Raw genomic sequence first — 22600 nt, forward strand, 5'->3', positions numbered from 1 at the left:
GCATTGCTTTTGTGTCACACCACCCACACTGGTGTGAATGTCAATCAAAAAGCCACAGTTCCATAAGGCAACAGGGAATGTGGTGTAAAAGGAACATTAGAAAGAGCAGCAGAAGTGTCAGCATTATAACCAGGAAAAGTAACACAAAATCCCATACCCTACAACGTTCCTCAGATGAAAATAGGGACATTTCTCACTCCTCTCAAGCTGACCCTCCTTGACCCCCCTTTTTTTACCATCCCCCTCGGAGCCCTTCCTGTCAAAAGAAGGGCAAGTGCTGCCCCCCCCTGCACCACTGGGACAGAACACACACGCCCTCCACCGCCCTGAGAAAACCCCTTAATCCTGATTTTATTTTATTCTTTGGTAGGTTTACAAAAAGAAAAGCACACCTCAATAAATAATTTTTAGAAAGGGGCAAGATTAGATGTGGATGCACAAAGTATTTTGTAAAAAAAAACCTTTCCTCCCACTCAGGGTGGCCTGGCCCTCTGCCTGCCCCTCCAGGACTGGGCTTCAGTGGTGGCAGCCTCTCCTCCTCCTCCTCCTCCTCCTCGCCTGCTCTCCAGCCACCTCTATGAGCTGCCCAAGGGGGAGGCCTGCAGCAGAGGCCATGGAGAGGCCATGGGGTGCCCCCTTGCAGCTGCCATTGCCATGGCCGTTGCTCAGAACAGGCTCCAGCTCATCCGCCTCCTGAGCTTGGCAATGGCAGCGCTGGAGGGAGAAATAGGGACATTCTGGGGTCAAATCAGAAGCTGGAGTGGCTTTTGTAATTCTGGGACTGTTCCTGGGAAATAGGGACACTTGGAGGGTATGTGATTCCCTACATCTGAATGCATCGTATAAATGGTGGTTTTCTGAGAAGGATGCCACTTAAAGGCTGGCAAATGGGTCCCCCTTCTGCCTTGTGCTTCAGGTCACAAGTTATTCCTCAGCAGCATAAATATTTCCACAACTCACAATGAGTGACCATTGTTATAAACAACAAACTAGGTCTCAGCATGATGCAGGTCTAAGTGAAAAATCCCTTTGCTTAAAAAATGGAAATTGACTCTTCTGTAAGTCAGTGGAGGAGCTCACATGTTAAAAAGCAACTGATGGAATGGATGTAACTTAAATCCTAGATATAACAACTTAAAAAGCAGTGGGGATTTAATGAATTTACCCTGTGAAAAAGATGTGGCGTGCAGAGGGACCCTTTCAGTGCAGTGACCCCTCCTAAATTTATGCCACTACGGTAGCACAGCAGAAAAATATAGTAAGTGGATAGTAATAATTTGTGTATTTTTAAGTAGATTTATCGTGCTCGTTTGTGAGTGAGTGAGTGAGAACAGCAATTTCCCAGCAACCAAAAATAAAAACAACAGTCCACTATAGATATCCACTGTTTTCAAACAACACTTTAACTGTTTTAAAAGCACAGTAATTGAGTTTCTAATTACCCTCTTAATCACAGATGTTAGGCAGCCATTCTAATAAGATACCATCCTAAAACGTGATACTTATTTTCTTAATTGCTTTAATTGCATTTCCTTTTTAAAAGAAATGCATGTTCTCTTCATCACTTGAAAAGGACTAAGTAAACAGTGGTGACCAAGTGAATGTTTAACGTCATGAAATTCCCTGCAACCATGAAACACCAAATCCTGATGTGGAGCCTTCCTTGTTGTCTTCTAATGACACTTGGCTGCAGTTAGTTTTCCAGGTTTTCAGGGCCCAGAAATGCATCCTTCTGGATATGTTCACAGGGTTTTGAATTTGTGCTGCATTTGAGCTGAAGAGCTTTCCCTGCCCTTTGGAAAAGAGACAGAGAGTTTGTTTTGGTGCTCTTTCTTTTTTCTTTCTCCATTAGTTTCTTAGTGGAACGGGCCCAGCAGAACCGTAGAAAGTTCCCCTCTGAACAAACCCATCCCAATATAGCACTGCTATCCAAGGCTCCTGTTGAGGCTGGAACAGGCAGAGCAGAGTCAGGATGGACCTTGGTAGGTAATGGATGGAGCCAAGGCTGAATCCGACAAGTCGCCAATAGATCCAGCATTTTACTAGCTTTTCAACCCCCAGGGCTGGTTACCTTAAACAACGTAACTGGACCAATTTGCTGGCTAGCAAGTTGCAACCATACCTGTGCCAAAGGGTGAGGATGCCATCTCTTGAAAGACACCATTCTAGTCCTTAGGTAAGGTCCCCATGGTAGAGCTCCCAGGGGCAGAAGTGTTGCAACTGATCAGGTGATTGGCAGTGCCTGCAAAGCCCCTTTCATCCATGCCTAGCTTTACCTGCTGCTGCACATTTGACATCAGACAGGGCAGGTGGCCATGGCTTGGCTGAGACAGCCTTGCAGCCGAAAGAGGAGGTTCCCCATCTCTGCTGTGCAAGATTTCTCTCATGAGCCCTGCCATCCTGGCTGGATGGGGCTGGGCGGGCAGTTACTGTCAGGTGAAGGGTGGGGAGGAGGAGGGCACAGAGCTGCCTGCCAGTGGGGAGCTGCCCAAGAGGAAGGACATGTTCGAGTTACGTGAGCAGAATTCCCTGATCTGGACCTTGTGCAGAGTATGAATCAACAAGCTTTCCGCACCAAGAAAGGAGTTACAAAGTTTTACTGCAAAGTGTCTTTAAACTTGTTTTGAAAATGTTGTAGATACAAATCAACACATTGCTCATAAACAACTAGCAATGTAGTTTAGTTTTCTTTACGTTCTTACTTGTTGGTATCATTTCTCTCTAGTCTCAGAGACAGATTCCGAGAAGCAAGTTGCTTCCTCATTGCGTCAGCAGCTTCTGAGAGAGACCCACATCCCAGGAATGGGGGGGACGGGACATGGGGGGGGGAGAGACCCTACCCTCCAGTTGTAGCTTTAGTGGCAAAAGCACATTCTTGCACTTGCTGCATTCTCTGCCAAAAATACATTCTGCAAATGCAAACTTCCACTAAGTCTCATACGCAATGCACACAATTTTATGCACACCAGACTTAACATTTTTTACAGGATGTTTAGAGGACAGGGGAAGGAGGCAGACCGGCTGCCCACTGACCTGTCCCAGCCACCAAGGAGAGAGATTCCCTGGCACTGGAAAAGGGCATCAACCAGCTACAAGGGATGTCTTTGGTCTAATCATGCTTTTAATTAGTTTCCTGAGATTTGAGATTTAATACAGTGTTCTGCTATCATTGTTGTTCATGCATTTCCATGAAACCTGTTTTGTGGTGGAATTGTGGTACCGACATTTCTAAATAGTATTTATGAGATAAAGGTAGGAATTGACATTAATTTGTATGAACAAAAACTGAGAAGCAAATGGATAACTCCTCCAAAGGAAGCAGTAATTCCTATATTAGTTTAAAGTACAGTGTAAGTTTAGCTTCAACTCTGCTTTTGCATTTGATCAATCTGCTGTCATTCTGGTTCCCTGGCCCCCTCATAGGCTCAAGATGAAGATGAAGAATTCCTGAAAATGTAGTTTTGCTGTTTGTTAAAGAAATCACAAGACAAAAAGCAGAGAAGAGGAGAATACATAGACTGCTACCTGATTACAAATATAGCTTAGCAGCTCATATAGTGGGTTAATGCAAGCCCTGTTTGGGTGTTGAAATCCTCCGTGTGAAGATGGAGAGCAGGAACAAGAATGCTCTGTCGCTTGTCCCGCTGCCTTCCATGTGCCTGAGGGTTGCATGACTGGCTCAAAGACTTGTTACGCCAGTAGGCTCCCCACATGATTCAGAACAGTTGTTCCCAACCGGTTTGGTATGCTGGTCCACCAATCCAAATTTACTTGTAAAGTGACCCATTGTTTCATTCTCACATGAATTTTGAACTGTAGACCTTCAATAGCCATTGGTTTTGTTCAGGTATCTTATAACCATGACTTGATGTAGCCAAGCAAAAATTTACTTAACACAGGGGTTAAGTAATTAATGAGGAATTTGATGAAACATTTAAGGTACTTATAAAGTTTCTCATATTTTTAATGGGAATGGAAGAACATTAACCATCTGATTGCAGGGCACTGCTTCATAGGCTATAAAGATATATTCTAATAACACAGTTACACAAGTGGATATAACAAAATTTGGCTATTTTTAATAGTTTGATTCACAATAAAGTCAATTTTGGCAAGTCTCAGAGGGATGGCAGAATTGAGCCTTTTGACATTTGGTTATAAGTGTTCCCACAGCATTATGATAGGCCAAAAGGTTGTAAGAGGCATTCATCATGCCAGTTAATGATTAAAAACCACAATTATTTTGGGTTTCCTTCAGACCCACTTGCAGTTAGCAACCCACATGTTGCAAAACACTGATTGAGAACCCTGTATAATGAGGACCTGCCCTGTGCAGGCAGCTGACATGCCTAGAGAAGGGTCCCTGCCACAAACAGGAGCCCCCTAACATGCAGAGGGCAGAAGGGATGTGCATGGTGACATGATGGAGTTTGGGTACCCCTCCCCACTCTCCCCCTGATTGCATGTGGAGCTTGTGTCTTGTAGCAACGTAGGAAAAGGCTAATAAGATCATTGCATTGGTTTCATTGTTATTTTGGAGCAACTATTTTCTTAGAATGATAATTTCACCATACAGTGCTCTCTGGGACAAAAAAATCACTCTTCAATGGATAGCTTGTGATGTTCTCTTCTTTTGTGGCCACTCAGGAGAAAAGATGCTGGCCTCCTATCTTACAAAGACCACCTGCCTGTCAGTCAAGTAATGGTTGGAGATATCGACCGGCCTGGCTCAGAAGCCAAGTTGACTGTGGGGCCCCTGAGATGTCACGGAGACCGTAAGTTTTCTATTACATGCATTATCTAAAAGGTTTCCTTGCTTAGTACAATTACGCAAAGGTAAATTGCCCTACCAAGACAGTTTGGGCAAATCTCTCTGTGTTTAAACTTGCATCTCAGAACATCCATAAATATATTTTGAGAAGTAATTCGTCTATTGCCTCTAACAAAGTCTGTCACACAGGGAATGAGGGCCGTGCAGTAGAGAGGTAGCACCACCCACCTGCCTCCCTTAGAGGCAAGAGTGGGTTGCAAAGAAGAGTTTCGGGTCTTGTGGTGTCTAGAAGTTCAAAGACATGGCAAGCGCCTTGGGAAGAGAATTCTGTAATGGCCAGAGTTTCCTAGCTATTGCAAGATTTGGGCCAATGAGCCTTGGAGCCTTTATAAGGCCTCCCCCCCCCCACACACACACACCTTGCCTGGCCTCGGGGCTCCTTGGATAGATGCTTTTGCATGGTGCTCATTCAAAGCTATCTATGGAATACTGCAAAAACGCATGCAGAAAAATGACTCTATAACCAGGCTTGGTTTTGCATCCTAAGTGCAGACGTTCATCTTCCTTGCAGGGTAAATGAGGCAACTTGGGCTACCCTGCTAAGTTTATGACGATATAAACTGCAATACAAACAGCAGCAAAGCAGCGCTCAACATCTGTGATACCACAGAACTCTGCCGTTAATGCCATTAGCATTACTATTTATATTGCAATAAACTAACTTTATAGAGGTATAAATAGCAGCATTATGGCTAAATGCATCACTGGGAGCTTGGCTTATGGATGTATAAAGTTTGACATTATTGCTGGTGAGGATCATCCATGTTAACAAAGGTGGATGCTGGGCTGCAAACCAAAACCGCTTTTTTGCTGTATGTTTGAGCTTGAAGGTTGAAGAAGGAGCTGCAGACATTTCAGCACCAGCTTTTTCAGTTCAGATTTTCCAGTTCAGATTTGGAGAATTCGCCGTTAAAGATTCATTTCAATCTATGATCTCTTAATTCATGAAAAATGAAATCCCTTCTCTGAGAAGCCATTAAGTCGGGGTGGATAACCTGATTTCAGCCCAAGGGCTGAAATGGACAACCTTATGAGGTCCATTTGCCAAGGTGGGTATAGCAATCTCTGTACAGCGCTATACCCCAATGTCTGCTGGGGTCATGGCCCTCAACCACAGTCTGTGACTCTTCGGGGAGAAATGACGGAGTCTGCAGCATCTTTGAAATGTGGTTTATTAGCACCTATGTACAACCTGAGTGCAGAGTTTACAGCTTTCTCATCTCAGGAGCTGCCGCCCCTGCCCCACCCCCAGCACTGCATTCAGAGCCATCCTGCCTGCGCTCTCTTCCTCTGCAGCAGCCCATGGAATTCTGCCCCACTCCTTCCCAGCAAACCTTTACATTTCGGATAATTGTTCCTGTGACATCCTGCTCCCCACCCCACCCCCCGGTCACCATGGCAACCTGCCCACTCTCCTGTCTGTCCACTCCTCAGAGCTGGGTGGGGAGGCAGGTGGGGCAAGGGCAGTTATTTTTCTTTGCCAATGGTCCTTGATGCTCAGTACCTGGCTCCCCAGGGCTCCTTAACTTAGCTGCACTTAGCTAGTCTGGCCAGGCTGGTTTGCATAAGCTAACCCATGAATTCCTTGCCTGGTACAGTTCCGCAGCTTGTATTTTCCGTTATATCCCAAATGTTATCTAACTACTACCATTTATTAGTTTCTAATTGTCAGAGCTGCTTGAAGATCCTAGCTCACAGAGGATCACGCTAGCCAGCGATCATTAAGTAAAAGTCTTTATTGAATTACAGTTTCCATTCTCACGCTGCTGCGCGCAACTCTACGTCTAGTAGCTAGATCGGCGAAGCTCCGTCTGAGTCTCCGCCCCGTGTGCACCAACTTAATATCCTAGCCTTGCTCCACCTTTTCCGCCTGACTGTCCTCCTCTGGGTCCCTCTACCCCCCGGGGCTTCTTCCTTCCGGGATTCTTCTGACGCTGACCCGGACCCTCCTGCCTCCTTGCGCCGGGCTTTAGGACCTGGTTCCCTTTCGGGGCTGCTTACTGCGCCGCCTTCCTCTGCATTTGAACTTGGCGCGCGCGCCCAACCTTCCACTTTCCTCTTAACCGTTTCTTCGCTCCCCGATGGAGGTGTGGCCACTCCTGACTCATGCCCTCCCTCCTGTGGTGAGCTGCCAGCGCTTCCCCCCTGGCTCCTTTCCTCTTCCCTGCTTCCTGGCGGTGACGCTGGTCCCGATTTCCAGCTGCTCCCCTCTGAGTCCCCTCTGGCTCTATCTTCCTGGGGTGCCCCCCTAGACTCCCCCCTTGCCCTGGCCACTGGTGCTCCTTTCTGTGAATCCTCTGATTCACTGGAAAGACTAGGAGATCTCGGGTCGTCGTCATCACTCATCTTTTCTTCTGCCTCCTCCCCTTCGCTCTCTGTTTCCTCCCTTGCCCGTGCCTCTGCTCCTAAACCCCTGACACTAATATTCACCAACAGTCTCTGGTACCCTAGATCTAGGACAGTCCGTTGCAGTCTATTCACACAAAAGCCAAAGATTTCTGCATGCTGCTGCTGCTGCTGTTATTGTTTATACACCCTTCACCCTAAGGTCCCTAGATGTGGAACAGCATTAAAACACAATGCATGCTTCATCAACATTTGTCTGACAAGCAAGAGGCATTATTGCAGTTGTTCAAGGATGCTTTGCATCCATATAGAAGATCCTGGGGAGAAGTGTGGAACAGGGCCAGTTAGAGCTGTGGGTGGGAAGAGGGGTGTGACCTGGGGGGAATTCTGAGTGCCAGACTGAGAGGTCTGGAGGGCTGCATTTGGCTTCCAGGTCTGGAGTTCCTCATCTTTGCATTAAGTGCTTGGTGGTATCCCATAAACCAGGCTTCTTGTAATACAAAGATTCAGAACTGAGGTTACCTCTTAGCTGTGCAGAGGAAGGAGTGCAATCCCTGGGCTGTTGTTTGGGTCCTCCAGCTGAGACCCAAGAAGTGTGCGCTTGCTAAGCTGCAGAGCTTGTCCATGCTGTCTTTGAAGCGCCAATCAGCATTTCAAGGCTTGTGTTTCTTATAATAACCTTTATAATTCGGGTAATAGTAATCGTTACATGTCAGACCCACTAACTTCTGGACGTGGTAAAACAAGTCTAAAGTAGTTTTGCTAGGGAATGCCATGACATTGAGTGTAACTGTATATTTCCCCCTCCAGTCAGTGTCCAGAGCCAAACCTGAAATGTGTGCCTTGGAAAATTATAGTTCCACCTTATCCATCTGTTCCTTTTCTATAAAAGCTGCAGCCTTGATATCTGTTATTACTCTTCTTCATAGTGTGTTTGATACGCAAATATTATTTGTCAAAAGGGATTTTGCAGAGAAGAAATGCTATCTAGAATTGACAATTAACAATGTTTATTCTAAAATAGAATTCAGATGGTTTGGTTCTTCAGCTTTGGATTTACAAATAATTATCTTCCACTTTGACTTTGAAATCATCTGCAGTATGCTTTCAGTTAACAGAAACCCCTTATTGCTGAGGATTCTTTAAGACTGCATTCCTAAACCCATCTACCTGGGAGTAAGTCCCCTTGATTTAAGTGAGGTTTACTTCTGAGTAGACATTTACAGGTTTGTACTGTTTGTTTCTCAAAACGGGACAATGTTTATTTGCTTGATGTTTATTCATTTTATGTGGCAAAGATCCTCTGGCTTTTTGCCTGAGGTTTATTTCATTTTTTAGAAATGTTATCAAGCATTCTACTGCTAGTTTCTCAACTAGCTTTCCAGGAATATTTTTCACTTATTGCAATAGGGCATTCAGTTTATTTTTTTTATTTAACAAAAATTGTATACCACTTGATTGTAGTAAAACTGCTCAAGCTTTTCAGGAACTGTTGTTGACCATTTATTGCTGCAGGCAATATGTATTCAATATGCAGTGTAGTTAAAGATTTCAGACAACAGCAAGATACTGATCTAGAAAACATAAATATGATGCTGCAGAATCAAATTATTCTGACAACTGAGGAGTTCATAAGTGCCATGGAAGAACCCATTCTTCCAATACAAATTTCAGATATGTTAGGATATCACATACCATTGGAACCCTAAATATTTCTACTTGGTTATCTAAAAAGTTATTCTGGAAAATAATAAGAAATAGTGTTTAACCTTATAACTGCTGCTCAGATTATAATAGCTAAAAATTGGGGAGCAGCATAACTCCTACTATAGCTGAATGGATTGAGAAAATTTGGTTCACATTAGCTATGATTAAGCTAATTTATTAGAAAAGAATACATATAATCCAGCCAAACAGGTTTGTGGAAAAACTGGTATTTTTTGTAATGCTTTGGGACATTAAGTTCAATGAAAATGTTCAACCTTATGCTGCTTTCAACCTGATTTAATAGTATTTCTTTTATGTTCTTTATTTTTGGTTTACTTGGTTTATTAAGAAAATATCTTTTAAAATAAAAAATAAGAATTTTATTTGTGACTGAGTATGTGTACGTATTCAATAAATGTTCACCTTAAAAAAAAACACCACTCTGGGTGCCCTCCCTAATGAAATGTGCAGGGCATGGCTATGCTGCCATGATATACTATCCCAAACTTGCTGCTAGAGTGGTTCAGAAGCATATATCAATATTACCGATACAACTCCTTTTGATTTTCTTTTTAGATTGTTTCCTTTTCTTTCAAAGATCTTGCTTCTATTTTTGAAGGAATAATCCTCCAACCTGACTCCCCAACTCAAGTCCCTGAGGGCTTAGAACATGCCTTTGCCCTTGAGACTTTGCCTGTTTCCACTGCAAATCCATGTACCCAGGCTGCAACATAAAAATGTGACCATTCTCTTGAATTTACTTTGTTAACAAAACCATGAAAACGACTGTGTTAGGATGATCGTCTGTGGAGATGCTGGAAGCCATGAACATAACTACTGCAAATTTCATGTCAGACAGAACAACATCCCTGCTGCAGTTCCCACTGCAATTCTTTTGTGAAACTTTTCTTTTTTCTGTAGTCGCATACAATAAGACAGATGGGGAAGGTTTTGATCAGTGCTTTTTGTTTATTTATTTAAAGAAAAATAGGTGCTGGAACTCACCATGAAGTTGTTACAGTTGTTACTGCTGGGCGACTTGGAGCAGCCCTGAACAGTTGCAGAGCTGCTAAAAACTATGGCAAGCTGTCTCCCTGGCTGGTTTGGGAGTCACCCCTGGTTCTGGTGCAGGTCAGGTCAATGCGCCCCCATCCCCCTCGTTCTGTCTGATTCTGGCGGGTGGCTATCACAGCTCAAAAGGGCCCTTGCGCAAACGCACATGTGTGCAATGGGAGAGGCCTGGCTGGAAAGCCTAAAGCCCACCACCGCTACATGGGAGAGGGGTTGAAGAAAGGGAAACATGAATTGGCCCTGCCCTGTAGATTGACCAGTCGTGGCTGGGAGCAGCTAGGAACCAAGTGAAGTCATCGATCTTATAAAAAGTGTGGACTTGCACACACGGGCCAGTTTCCGTTTTCACTTGAAATGTTCATTTGGGGCATCTCAGAAGTATGTAAAGGCAAGACCAGTGTTTTTTTCTGGGGGGAACACAGGGGTACGCATACCCCTAAACATTTTGTGAATCTAAGTTTGGCCTCATTGCAGGGCAGTATTTCAATATGAGTAGGAAAATGAGAGCACCTCTAAACATTTTTAAAGAAAAGGACTGGGCATGACGCAGGTGGGAGAGTGCTGGCTTGCAATGGCGCTCACCTGAGAGGGAATGGAAGTGCATTCCCACATGCTCTGGCTGCAAAAGGCATTGGTTTTGATGATGGACAGGATGGTGTCTGAACATTTGAGCACAGAAAAGGAACATTATTTTAAGACTTGATTTCTCCTTCCTGAGTCCTGTTTGTGTTAGAAGAGTAAGAACTGAAGAAGCAGGTGGTTTTTCACATCTCAAATTTATGTTCTTCATTTCACCTAGTTTCTGTGAGTTTTAGTCCTCCAGTGAATCTCTTTCCTCTCTCAGCCTTGGCTCACTGCACTGTGTTGCTGTTTTTTAAACTTCCATTAAGTTTCATTGCTGAGATAGGTAAGAGCTGTTGCGCTTACTGTAATAGTGTGACCACTCAGGGGTTCACAAAGTCCAGCACTATTCTGGATTAAATATAGAACCATCAAAGGAGGGGAAATGGTCTTGAAATGTTGGGAATTCAGGAATTAATAAAAACCCTGTCCTTGCATTGATCTCATGTTCTCTAGAGAAATATACCATGAGCTGCTATTCATTGATTTTTATTGTATTTTATGCTTGACTCTTATGTCATTTCAGATTTTATTCCTTGTCTTTCTGAATTTTCCTTCTATATACTTTTCTATTTCATTGTTTGAGGCTATTAAAGGATTTTAGAGGAGTAATAAGTTAATACAGGGCTATGAATTGGCAACTGTAATTTCCTGTAACTGGTGTCAGAAGTAAGCAAAATTCCCTCATTTTAAATCTGAAGCACAATGAATACCAGCAAGACCATTTATGTTTCTAAGTACAAGTGTACAACCACAAGATGCTGTGTGGTTGATACCCCACCCCAGCATTTATCTCTGTTGCTTTACTAGAGTAAAAAAAAAACATCCCTTTCCACATTGATGTAAGCAGGCTCTGTGATTATATAGACTGGTCTCCTTTTCTCTGAGTTTTGTATCACACAGCCACCACACTTTAAACAACTCAATACAAACCAGGGATTATGCTTTGCATACAGTAACCTCATCCAGCCCACATTCCACCAGTTTCTCCAAAATAATATAATAGGGGACTTTGTCAAAAGCCTTACTAAATCTAGATACACTACATCCACAGCATCCCCCCAATCCACCAAAAAAAGAAATGAGATCCCTCTGACATGACTAGTTTTTGAGAAAGCCATGCTGGGTCTTAGTAATAAAAGTATCCTTTTCAAAATGTTCCCTTACTACTTCTCTTCCTATCTTGGGCTGCAGCTCCCTCCTTGCATCCTTTATGATGTTATCACCAGGTTGGGCATCACTTTCCTTTTGATGAAGACAGAGGCAGAGTAGGTGTTGAGCAGTTCCGCCTTCTCTCTGCCACCCAACAGCATTTCTCCATCTTCTCCATTCAGTGAACCTGCTAGTTGCCTGTTCTTCCTCTTACTTCAAGCATAGCCAAAGAAACATTTTAAAATTATTTTGAACCTCTCTTGCAAGACTGAATTCATTCTGAGCTTGGTCCAGCTCATCTTCTCCTCACAATTTTGCTACTCATGTATACTCCTCCTTTGTTATTTCCCCTTTCTTCCATTTCTTATACAGTGGAACCTTGGGTTACCATCCTCCTTATGAACACTTCGGGTAACGAGCTCTGCTAACCCAGAAGTAGATGCTCCTGGCAGCAGACTTTGCCCCGGGATGCGAGCAGAAGTCACACGGTGGCAGCAGGAGGCCCCATTAGCGAAAGCGCGCCTCAGGTTAAGAACGGTTTCGGGTTAAGAATGGACCTCCAGAACAAATTAAGTTCGTAACCGGAGGTACCACTATACACACCTTTCTTATATCTCATCTCATCTGTAAGCTCCTTATGCAGCCACACCAGATGCCTCCCACGTTTTCTTTCTTGTTGGAATTGTCTGCCTTTGTGTCTTCAATATTTCACCTTTAAGAAACTCCCACTCATCTTGGACACCCAACTACACTCAGCTTTCCCTTGCCTGTGTAATAAAATCCAAAAGGACATGTTCACTTCCTCCCATTTCATCAATCAGTTTTTCCCTGTTGGTGAGGACCAGGTGCAAGACAGATGACTCCCTTGCTACTGCTTCCACCTTCTGGGAAATGAAATTGTCTTACACTCCAAAGCAGGAGAAAACAAGCTTGTTCCCTCTTCCATGTGACAGACCTTAAGATATTTGAAGATGGCTCTCATATCTCCTCTCAGTCTGCTCTTTTCCAGGCTAAACATATCCAGCTCCTTCAACCATTCCTCATAAGGCTTGGTTTCCAGAAGACAGGACTATTTGAATCGAAACGTAAAATTGGTATCTATTCACAGGAGGAGATCATTTGAGATAAAACTATACAGGCCTAATGAGGTTAAAAAGTACCACTCAAGTCTAATGACGACATAGTTTCATGGTGCTGCTCAGATCTTCTGCTACTTTCGCCATACTATCCTACCTGCAGCTAAAAAGGAAAGCCTGTCGGAGTCTGAACACTTTAACCTCTGCTTCAGCATTGGGCTCAAATATCTGTTGCAGAACAGAAAAACAAGGGGACAGCAGAACAAGACATGTGCCATGGTCTCGACCTGTCCTCCACCGCAAGGACAATACCTCTCAGTTCATTTCAGTATCAAGTCTCAGGAGAAAAAGAGTGACCTACCAGGTCATCCTACTAGAACTTTCGAAATAAATCCAATTCTATCACAGTTCTCTAATGTCTGATTAAAATGGCTTTATTTTCCTTGCATAAGCCAATCTTCTTACCATTCACCTCCTAGTTTTTACTATACAGTAAAATTTGTTGTAATTAAGTTCCACTTTTAGTACCTGTGGAGGTAGAAACCGCTGGGAGGAACTGAGCAATGAAATGGGAGTAGCATACTGTCTTATGGGATGATTTTCTTGCTCCCTTCTTTTCTGCCCAAGATTGATTCAGCATCATCCACACTAATTGTGTCTGTCTATGTTTTCTCATTCCCATGGAATCCAGAGTCACTTGCAGGGAACCTCCTGGGGAACAAAATCTAGTGGTGTGCCTAGGGCAAAGTGGGCACAGCAGGCTAGAGTGCAACTTCATTCTGTGCCCTTCATTCAGCGGACAGGCAAGAAACACCAAAGACACATTCCAATAATCTATCACTCACCTTTTCCTACCAAATAGTAGGAATTCACTATTCAGTTCAAAATTAAAAGGGATAGTGTCCTCACAGATACTCAAAAAGTGTGTCCTGCAGCAACTTTCTTCTCTGATCTGTGGGCTGCTCCTGCTCCATACGTTGGAAATACGCACGGAGGGGAATCCTCTGAATAGTCTTTGGGTCTCTCTTGAACCTGCCCTAAAGCACCCCAGTTGTTGTTGTTGCTTTCTCAAAACAAACCAAACTGCAGATCATGGGGGAAACTACAGGCAGAAATAGGAAGAATACTTTCAATTCCAGTTTTCATAACCAACTTGGTTGAATGAAAGGAATCAAACAGATTTCTAGCAGGTGTTTAAGTCAAACCCACTAATTACGTTAAGAATAATTTCAGTCCATTTAAAGAGGAAATTATTCATGCTCGTAGTGCTCTTTCTGATTGTTATGAGGTAGGCAAAAGCTTCCCAAATTTACTAGAGCAACTGGCATACATTGGATCTCAGCCAATGCAGGGTACGTAACAGCTGTGGTGCACAGAGATTTCTACCGCATTATGGATTAGGTATTGATGAATAAGACTGAACTGGCAACCTAATAATGAAAATCTGTATATTTCCTAGTGGCTTGAACAATCTAGCTCTCTAGCATCTGTTCATGGCCACTGGGCCTATCACCTCCTGGCAAATAGAAGGGGAAGAAATGGAGGCAGTGAGAGATTTTACTTTCTTGGGCTCCATGATCTTTTTTTAAAAAATGAATATTTATTAGCATTTTCATAAAGAACAAAACATATAACAACAAGCACAAAAATAAACAAAGAAAAAACAAGAAAAATACAAAAATCGAAAACATAGAAAAAAACAATTAAAAACACCTGATTGTTCATATACTTATTCTCTTTTACCCTGTTTCTCAGACCTCCTCACAATTTAAATTGTTGGTTCAACAAATCCTTGATCTACTTCTCCCATTTAATTTAATTTGATTTGATTTATTCTATCATTTTATTAATTAACTTTTCTTCTTTCTTCCATTTCCTTGATTTATGTTTACTCACTTTATTTTCATTTAATTTAGGCCATTTTAAAAATAAAACAATTTCAACTTATTCAATTTTACCCATCATTTTCCTAAGGTAGACCAAGAGTTTCCCTTCCACGTCTTTCCCCCTTTCCATACCAATAGCAAAACAAAATAAAAATAAAACAAACTATATTTATATACCCTTTGGATTCCCAAACTCCACCCACCCTTTTCCCGGTTTCAGTCCCCAACAACAAAACCTCAGTCCCAATATTCTGTTTAGCCTGGCGATCTCACGTCCGAGGCTCTCAATTCTCTCTCAGTTCCTCTCTGCCGGTCTTTTTGGTAGTCTTTAATGTTAAACTTCAAATCTCGAAGAAGCTCCGGCCCAACAGGATCCATATTTCTACCAGCCAGGCCTCCATATTCAACAGTAGAGCTTACGAGGTTCTTCAAATCTTGTATTATATTCCTTTCAGGTCCAAATGTCCCCCAAGCTCCAACTTCCACCTCCAATACAGGCCAGGCTCTCCACATCAGATTTTTATTTTCCTTTTTTCTCATCTTATCGGGCATCAAAATGCTGCTCTCCTGTGGCTTTTGTAAAATTTCTGCTTCTCCTTCCTTTTCTTCAGGGACAACATCTGTCATCTGCTCCATATTGTCAAAACTCTCCATTTTCTCTGTTTGTTCAATTGGATAGGCTCTTTGTTTTAAGTCCTTATCAGGTTCAACAATGTTACTTACTGTTAGGCCCAGAGCTGTCACATTTGTAGCCAAAACACTTGTCACATTTGTAGCCAAAACATCATATTGGCTTTGTAACTTTCCCAGGAGAACAAAAGCTCTGTCCAATTCAGCCTGGACTTTCTTTCCTCCAGCCATTCCTGTAATGTCACTAAACCCCTCTAGGGGGATTTTAGTTCCTTATTGATCCTTTCAGCTCAAGTCCAAAAGTCAGATTGTTTTGCATCGGCCCTTCCTTATTTTCAACAAATTTTTACAAATTATCCAACAGAAACAGCCAAAGCAAAGTTCTCCTTTTCCTTCTCAAGAGCCAACTTGACAGCTGTCAAATTTTCCAGTTATTCATCAACAGGCAATCTCGTGGGACATTCCCGGGTCCGGGGGGGGGGGTGAAACTTCCGCTCCCAAAATTTATCCTTTTAACCTCCAGCAAAAATTCTTGTAGTATCAAAATCATGGAATTAAAGTCTTTTTCTAAAGAAGAAAATATTCTCTCGACCTTAGTAACAGGTCCTTTGTTTTGAGTTGTTTACAAAGGGGGGGGTGGACTTCCTTTTTAACCCTTCCCCGCTCGTTCCTAATCCACAAAAATTTTCCTTTAAGTTCCCAATTTCCGTATTTACTCACGGGTTGATGTTTCAAAGTCCGAATTCCAAGGAAAAAGTCAGCGCTCTCCGCCAATGGCTTGCGGCTTCACTCCGCAGATGCAGGAGTACTCTCAGCACCGCGCCGCTCCCGTCCCCGTTCCGGAGCCCTTAAAAAGGCTCCTTCACGGATTTGGGGGGCGCAAATGGTGCCCGCCGAGTCACTATGCTCACAGGCTTCTGCGCCTGTGATTTTAAGGGTCCCCGCGTCGCCGCGGCGGCAAGACCCAGCTCTGCAGAGCCGATTCCCCCCGGAGCTCGGAGGGAATCCGCCATTAAGCGATGGCGCCAACCCGGAAGTCCCTTGTGCTCCATGATCACTGCAGATGGTGACAGCAGTCATGAAATTAAAAGACGCCTGCTTCTTGGGAGAAAAGCAATGACAAACCTAGACAGCATCTTAAAAAGCAGAGACATCACCTTGCCAACAAAGGTCCGTATAGTTAAAGCTATGGTTTTCCTACTAGTGATGTATGGAAGTGAGAGCTGGACCATAAAGAAGGCTGATCACCGAAGAATTGATGCTTTTGAATTATGGTGCTAAAGGAGAGTCTTGAGAGTCCCATGAACTGCAAGAAGATCAAACCTATTCATTCTGAAGGAAATCAGCCCTGAGTGCTCACTGGAATACAGATGGTGAAGCTGAGGCTCCAAGACTTTGGCCACCTCATGAGAAGAGAAGACTCCCTGGAAAAGACCCTGATGTTGTGAAAGATGGAGGGCACAAGGAGAAGGGGACAACAGAGGACGAGATGGTTGGACAGTGTTCTCAAAGCTACAAACATGAGTTTGACTAAACTGTGGGAGGCAGTGGAAGACAGGAGTGCCTGGCGTGCTCTGGTCCATGGGGTCATGAAGAGTCGGACACGACTAAACAACAAGCATCTGTTCCTGGAGTTATTGCTTGGGGATTAAGTGACCATGGGTGCAAGGCAGTAAACACAAATTCCTCCAAAGGTTGCAGAAGAGTTCAACAGAGTGGCAAACTATCAGTTTATATGATGTCAAACTCCCCAAGAGTTCATCCTCTTTCCAGATATGCATAGCTAGGATTGAACTATCCTTTTTATCAGTTAAAAAGGATAGCTTAAATGAAAACAATATTTCTTACTGTGACTGCCAGTACACCAGTTATTCCTCTACTACCAACCCATGCTGTGACTCTCTCCCTCACTCACACATAGGTTTATGGGACATGTTACCTAAGTTAAGTCATTGCCTATGTTAGGATTGTTTTCCATGAACACGGTTTTAACAGTGAGTCTGTAAGTGACTGTGGAGGCCAATTCTGGATCCACACGTCCTTCCACAGTGGGGACAGAGGTTTCCGAGTGGGAGTTCATCATGGTGAGGGTTTGCCAAATGTGCCTTCCTCTTACCTCGTTTCTCCCTTTCGTCCTGAGTTCAAGTGTCTTCAAAGTCCACAACACCTTTGGTAAAGCCTGTTCTCCAACTGGAGCACTCGCAGGCCAGTGTTTCCCAATTGTTGGTGTTTATATTGCATTTTTAAAGATTTGCCTTGAGAGAGTCTTTTGTTGACCACCAGCATTATGCTTTCTATTTTTAAGTTTGTAATAGAGTAGTTGCTTTGGAAGACAATAATCAGGGGAAGTGGCCCCTTTCCTTCTGTGAGTGGCTACTGAATTCTGTAGAGCCAAGAAGTTGTGGAATCCAGTGTGGAAGTTGATACATAAAAATTCAGCAAACAACTTTTTGGTTTTACATTCAGCCATAATTGGCTAAAAGTGTACCCTCTATGTGATGCATTTTATTTAGAGTATTTAGTTCCTTTTTAGGGCTGTGCCCTCACAAAAGAACCTACAAGCAAGAGCAAGAGCAAGATATAGTGGTGTTTAAGAAACATATAGACTATTTCAAGAAGCTACTTGGCTTCACCCAAGCTTCTGACAACCCCAGTTAAAGGCACTATTGAAGACAAGAATCTTCAGTGCTTGTACAGTTGGGACAAGGCCCAAATCCACAGGGAGTTCCACAGTTTTGGGCCACTGCTGAGAAGGCCATTCTCTCTTGTAGACCAACCTAACCCATATTACTGGTGGACACGGCAGAAGGAGCCCTGAAGCAGGTCTTGGTGTACAAGCAGAGTTCTGTGGGTGAAGATGGTCCTGCAGATATCCAGATCTCAAGCCATTTAGTGCTGTAAAGGTTGGGCCCAGAAGCTCACAGACACCTAATGGAGCTGGCACAAAACTGGAGCTATGCTTTCCCTCTTCCTGCCTGTGCTTCCAGCATCCAGCCACTTGCACTTTCTGAACCATCCATACTCAGAGGGAGCCCCACAAAAAGCCCTGCAGGTAAAAGTGCAGAGGTCCAACTGCTCCATACAGGCCTGATGAAGGGACTTTTGAATCGGAGGGAGATGGGAAGCTTTAAGGTGCATCATGACATTCTTGTTTCTGCAAAAACAGACTAACAGAGACATTCTTCTGGAAACTGTGTACAGAAGATTACTCACCAAAATAAAAATGTAACTGAAATGTGTGAAATAGGTCAAAGTTCCCAATTTCCATCAGACATCGTTTTTATGCCTTGTAGTAATTTAGATAGTGAGTGATCATCTTGGTAGTGTTTGTCCCTAAATGTGTTTAGGCACAAGCATGTGGAAGCAGAAACTTTGATATTTCCATGCCACATGTGAACAAACATAATTTCATTCCTTGCAGCTGTTTTATAATTTGCTGAATAACAGAACTGAAATCCCTTGAATCTAGTGCAGCATTAGCTCACACTCTCTGGGGGGCAGGATTGAATTTTGAGGTCCCCTGAAGCACTTGGCAACACCTGTCAGAGAACCGGAAGGAATATCCATCCATTTTCCAGGAGTAATGTTATTTGGTTTCTGCTGCCAGCTGAGAATATACCCTTTTGAATACACTGCATATTGCAATGGTATCTTTTGATGTCCTTCATGTGTTTTATGGCCCAGCAGAACAAATGTATTCTGTGGATTCCAAGCCCTGCAAAGAATTCTCCACATCAATGCAGATAAGATTGTATCTTACTGAGCACTGAGAGACAGCTGGTGACTTTTTGAGCTGGTGGCTGCAATTAAAAACAAAGCCACTCCCTTTCCTACACTGTGACTTATATAACGTTTATGAAGGAAAGGGTATCATCAACATGTGCAGAGTGCCGCGGTCTACCCACTGAGAAACATCTACTGGTGAGGACTTCTGGCTGGAGGAATGGCGAACTAAGATGTTGTCTGCTGGCAGTGATGAGAGATGGTCAGGACAGAAATCTGACTACCTAACTCCACTTTGGACGAGGGGAGTCAAAGGGCAAAACCTCAGATGCTCTGAAGAAGACATTTGTCATTGCATCAGGGGAAAGATAAATTTCCAGGAAGGTGAAAATACCTGCTCAAACACTGCTTAATTGATCTTAAACTAGAGCTTCAGGTGGGCTCCCTCCTTCTCTGAGGAAGAGGCAAGCTCTCCCAGGTGAGAGCTGGAAGGAATCCCTTCTCTGTATGTGGATTGAAAATTAAGATATAACAGAGGGATATCTCTATCTCTATCTCTCGGTCATCTATCTATATATTGACTTCCAACTGGCTGCAGGAGCGTGATTCAGAGCAGGCCCCTTTCTCCCCGCCCCCAAGATGGCCTTTGATTCATACTTCCACCACCAGAGAAGGGTGATTTGATTCCTTCCCTTGTTCCTGATGTAGATCTTCACTCAGCCCTTCTTCTCTGTTGGGAGGAGGCACTGTGTTGTAGTTCATCTCAGGTGCAAAAATGTCTTGCACTGGCTCTGCATACCACTCACCATTCTTGGATTCATGTATTTAAATTCTCCAAGAACAAGGTTCTGCCTTATGCATATTCCTCCCTCAAAACAAAAGCTACTTCTTTCCCTAATATGGAATAAACTTATTATGTCAGCTGTATGGACAAAGCTAATTCTTTAATTGTAGCCGCAACTCAGTTACTTAGCATTAGAACTTACTTGCAGCGCCACGACATTGGCAAGAACTGGGGACTTCCGGGTTAGCGCCATCAGCGAATGGCGGAGTTCCTCCGACTGGAGGAACTGGCTCCGTGGAAACTGGGTCTTCCCGCCGCTGCGAAGGTGGGGACCCGCTAGAAATCCCAGGCAGAGGAAGCCTGGGAATGTGGGGTTCAGCAGGGCACCAGGAGCGCCTCCCCTACTCACGGGGAACCCCATTTCGGGGTTCCGGAGTGAAGTGGGGTGAGCGGCGCGGTGCTGCGAACTGATTGCTACTTTCACGGAGTGAAGCCGCACAGCCATTGCTGGAGAGCGCTGACTTTTTCCTGTGGACAATTGGATTTAAAACAAGTACCCGTGAGTAGAAATGGAAAATTGGATCAAGAAATATCCTAATTTGGCACCGAAGCGGGAAGGTTCAAACAGGAAGTCCGCCTTCCGCTTTTTGTATATAGACTGAAGCAAAAACCTTGTAAGCGAAAGTCTGGAAAGTCATTAAAAAAGTCTAAATGTTTTTCATTTATAACCACTAAAACCCCCTTGGAAGCAGGAGAAAAGGGGGGGGGGGACTTTGTTTAAGCCTGCAGGAGAGGGAGTGAAGAAAGATAAGTTTCCACTGTCTCAAACCTGGGAACGGGGTGTCAGAGACAGAAATTGTTGGAGAGGTTCACTGACTGTGAATGGAATACTTTGACAGATAGCTAAAGAAGAGAAATAAACTGATTCCAGTGTTGCCTTTTGCATTCTAAAGAAACAAAATATCTGAAAAATGAAAGTAATTTTCCTTTGTTGGACTTGCCTTAAAAAGATGGATAGAAATAGAAATTGTCTCCTCTAGAGGGAGCTTGTTAAATTGTTGCTGCAGTCTACTTGAGGACTCTACAGCCGTGAGATTACGATTGTGGGACCAGTCCTTTTGACCTTGAATAAAAATGAGCTGGGAGGAAGTTTTGCTGCTTGCTTTATGCAAGACAAGTGCTTTGTTGGAACAGATGCATGAGAAGATGGATTTGATACCAATGTAGTACTGTGTCCAATACTACCAATGGAGTACTGTGTCCAGTTCTGGGCACCACAGTTCAAGAAGGACACTGACAAACTGGAACGTGTCCAGAGGAGGGCAACCAAAATGGTCAAAGGCCTGGAAACGATGCCTTATGAGGAACGGCTAAGGGAGCTGGGCATGTTTAGCCTGGAGAAGAGGAGGTTAAGGGGTGATATGATAGCCATGTTCAAATATATAAAAGGATGTCACATAGAGGAGGGAGAAAGGTTGTTTTCTGCTGCTCCAGAGAAGCGGACACGGAGCAATGGATCCAAACTACAAGAAAGAAGATTCCACCTAAACATTAGGAAGAACTTCCTGACAGTAAGAGCTGTTCGACAGTGGAATTTGCTGCCAAGGAGTGTGGTGGAGTCTCCTGCTTTGGAGGTCTTTAAGCAGAGGATTGACAGCCATATGTCAGGAGTGCTCTGATGGTGTTTCCTGCTTGGCAGGGGGTTGGACTCGATGGCCCTTGTGGTCTCTTCCAACTCTATGATTCTATGATGAATGAGAAAACGGATTTGATGACTGTTGTGGTCAATAACTGTGGACAAACAGGGAATATTGATAGAGAAACCATTCAGGGACCAGCTCAGGAACCTGTATTGATTGGGCAAGTGCAGAAGATAATGGAGGAGGTTGCGGTTGCACCTCAAATAATACAAATGGAGAGATCCGAGGCCCTGCAGGAGCATAAGCCGCTGTTTTTGAAGATTGAAGTTGGAGTGGGCCAGGGGGAGTTTGGAGCTGAGGAGATTCCTAACTTCGGGGGGACTTTGAAATATGCTCTTAAATATTTTTTCGATTACATTGATGACTGTGGGGAGTGGGACTGTGGGGAATGGGCTGGTTTGATGAAGGGAGATGGAGATGATTTTGGGCTGGAACCTCCCAGAGACCTACTCCCCAACGAGAAAGGAAAGAAATTAAGAAAGAGACCAACAAAAGACAAGGAAAAGTGTAGGTATAAACAAGAAGAAGAAGATCTGCAGAAGGGACATGGAAGAGACTTAAGAGCCTTGGACATAAGATTACCAGGTTGATGGACTAGATGGAATGGACAGTAAGGACTGTCATGACCCGAGACCAGGAAGAAGAGGCTTTGAATGAAGATTGGAAGAAAATTTATAAAGAAAAAATTTTATTTAGGGAATTAGCCTAAAATTAATGAATATTAGGGAAAATGTTGGAATGAAACTATATGGCTTTAGTAGAAATGATATAAGAAGTTATGTATAATTGAGTATTAAGTTTCAAGCTCTAAGGTACCGTATTTTTCGCCCCATAGGACGCACTTTTTCCCCTCCAAAAATGAAGGGGAAATCTGGGTGCGTCCTATGGGGCGAATGCAGGCTTTCGCTGAAGCCTGGAGAGCGAGAGGGGTCGGTGTGCACCGACCCCTCTTGCTCTCCAGGCTTCAGGAAGCTCTGCACAACCCTCGGGAGACTGGCTCCGAGGGTTGCGCAGAGCTGCCTGCAGTCCCCGGCTCAGCACAGCTCTGCGCGGCCATCGGGAGCGGGGCGCTA

The 22600-nt window shown here is 43.7% G+C and overlaps 1 protein-coding gene across 1 annotated transcript in view; it reads left to right on the plus strand.

Moving 5' to 3' along the window:
• The window catches only part of CNTNAP2 (contactin associated protein 2), a 1020100-nt gene that overhangs the window by 868013 nt on the left and 129487 nt on the right, over positions 1–22600 (plus strand). Inside the window, exon 15 of the mRNA XM_083468764.1 lies at positions 4648–4775. Within this exon, the coding sequence (XP_083324890.1) occupies positions 4648–4775 (128 nt within the window). The remainder of the gene's footprint in view (positions 1–4647; positions 4776–22600) is intronic.

The sequence above is a fragment of the Podarcis liolepis genome, assembly GCF_965112155.1.
Source record: "Podarcis liolepis genome assembly, chromosome: 12".
Classification (NCBI taxonomy): Eukaryota; Metazoa; Chordata; class Lepidosauria; order Squamata; family Lacertidae; genus Podarcis; species Podarcis liolepis.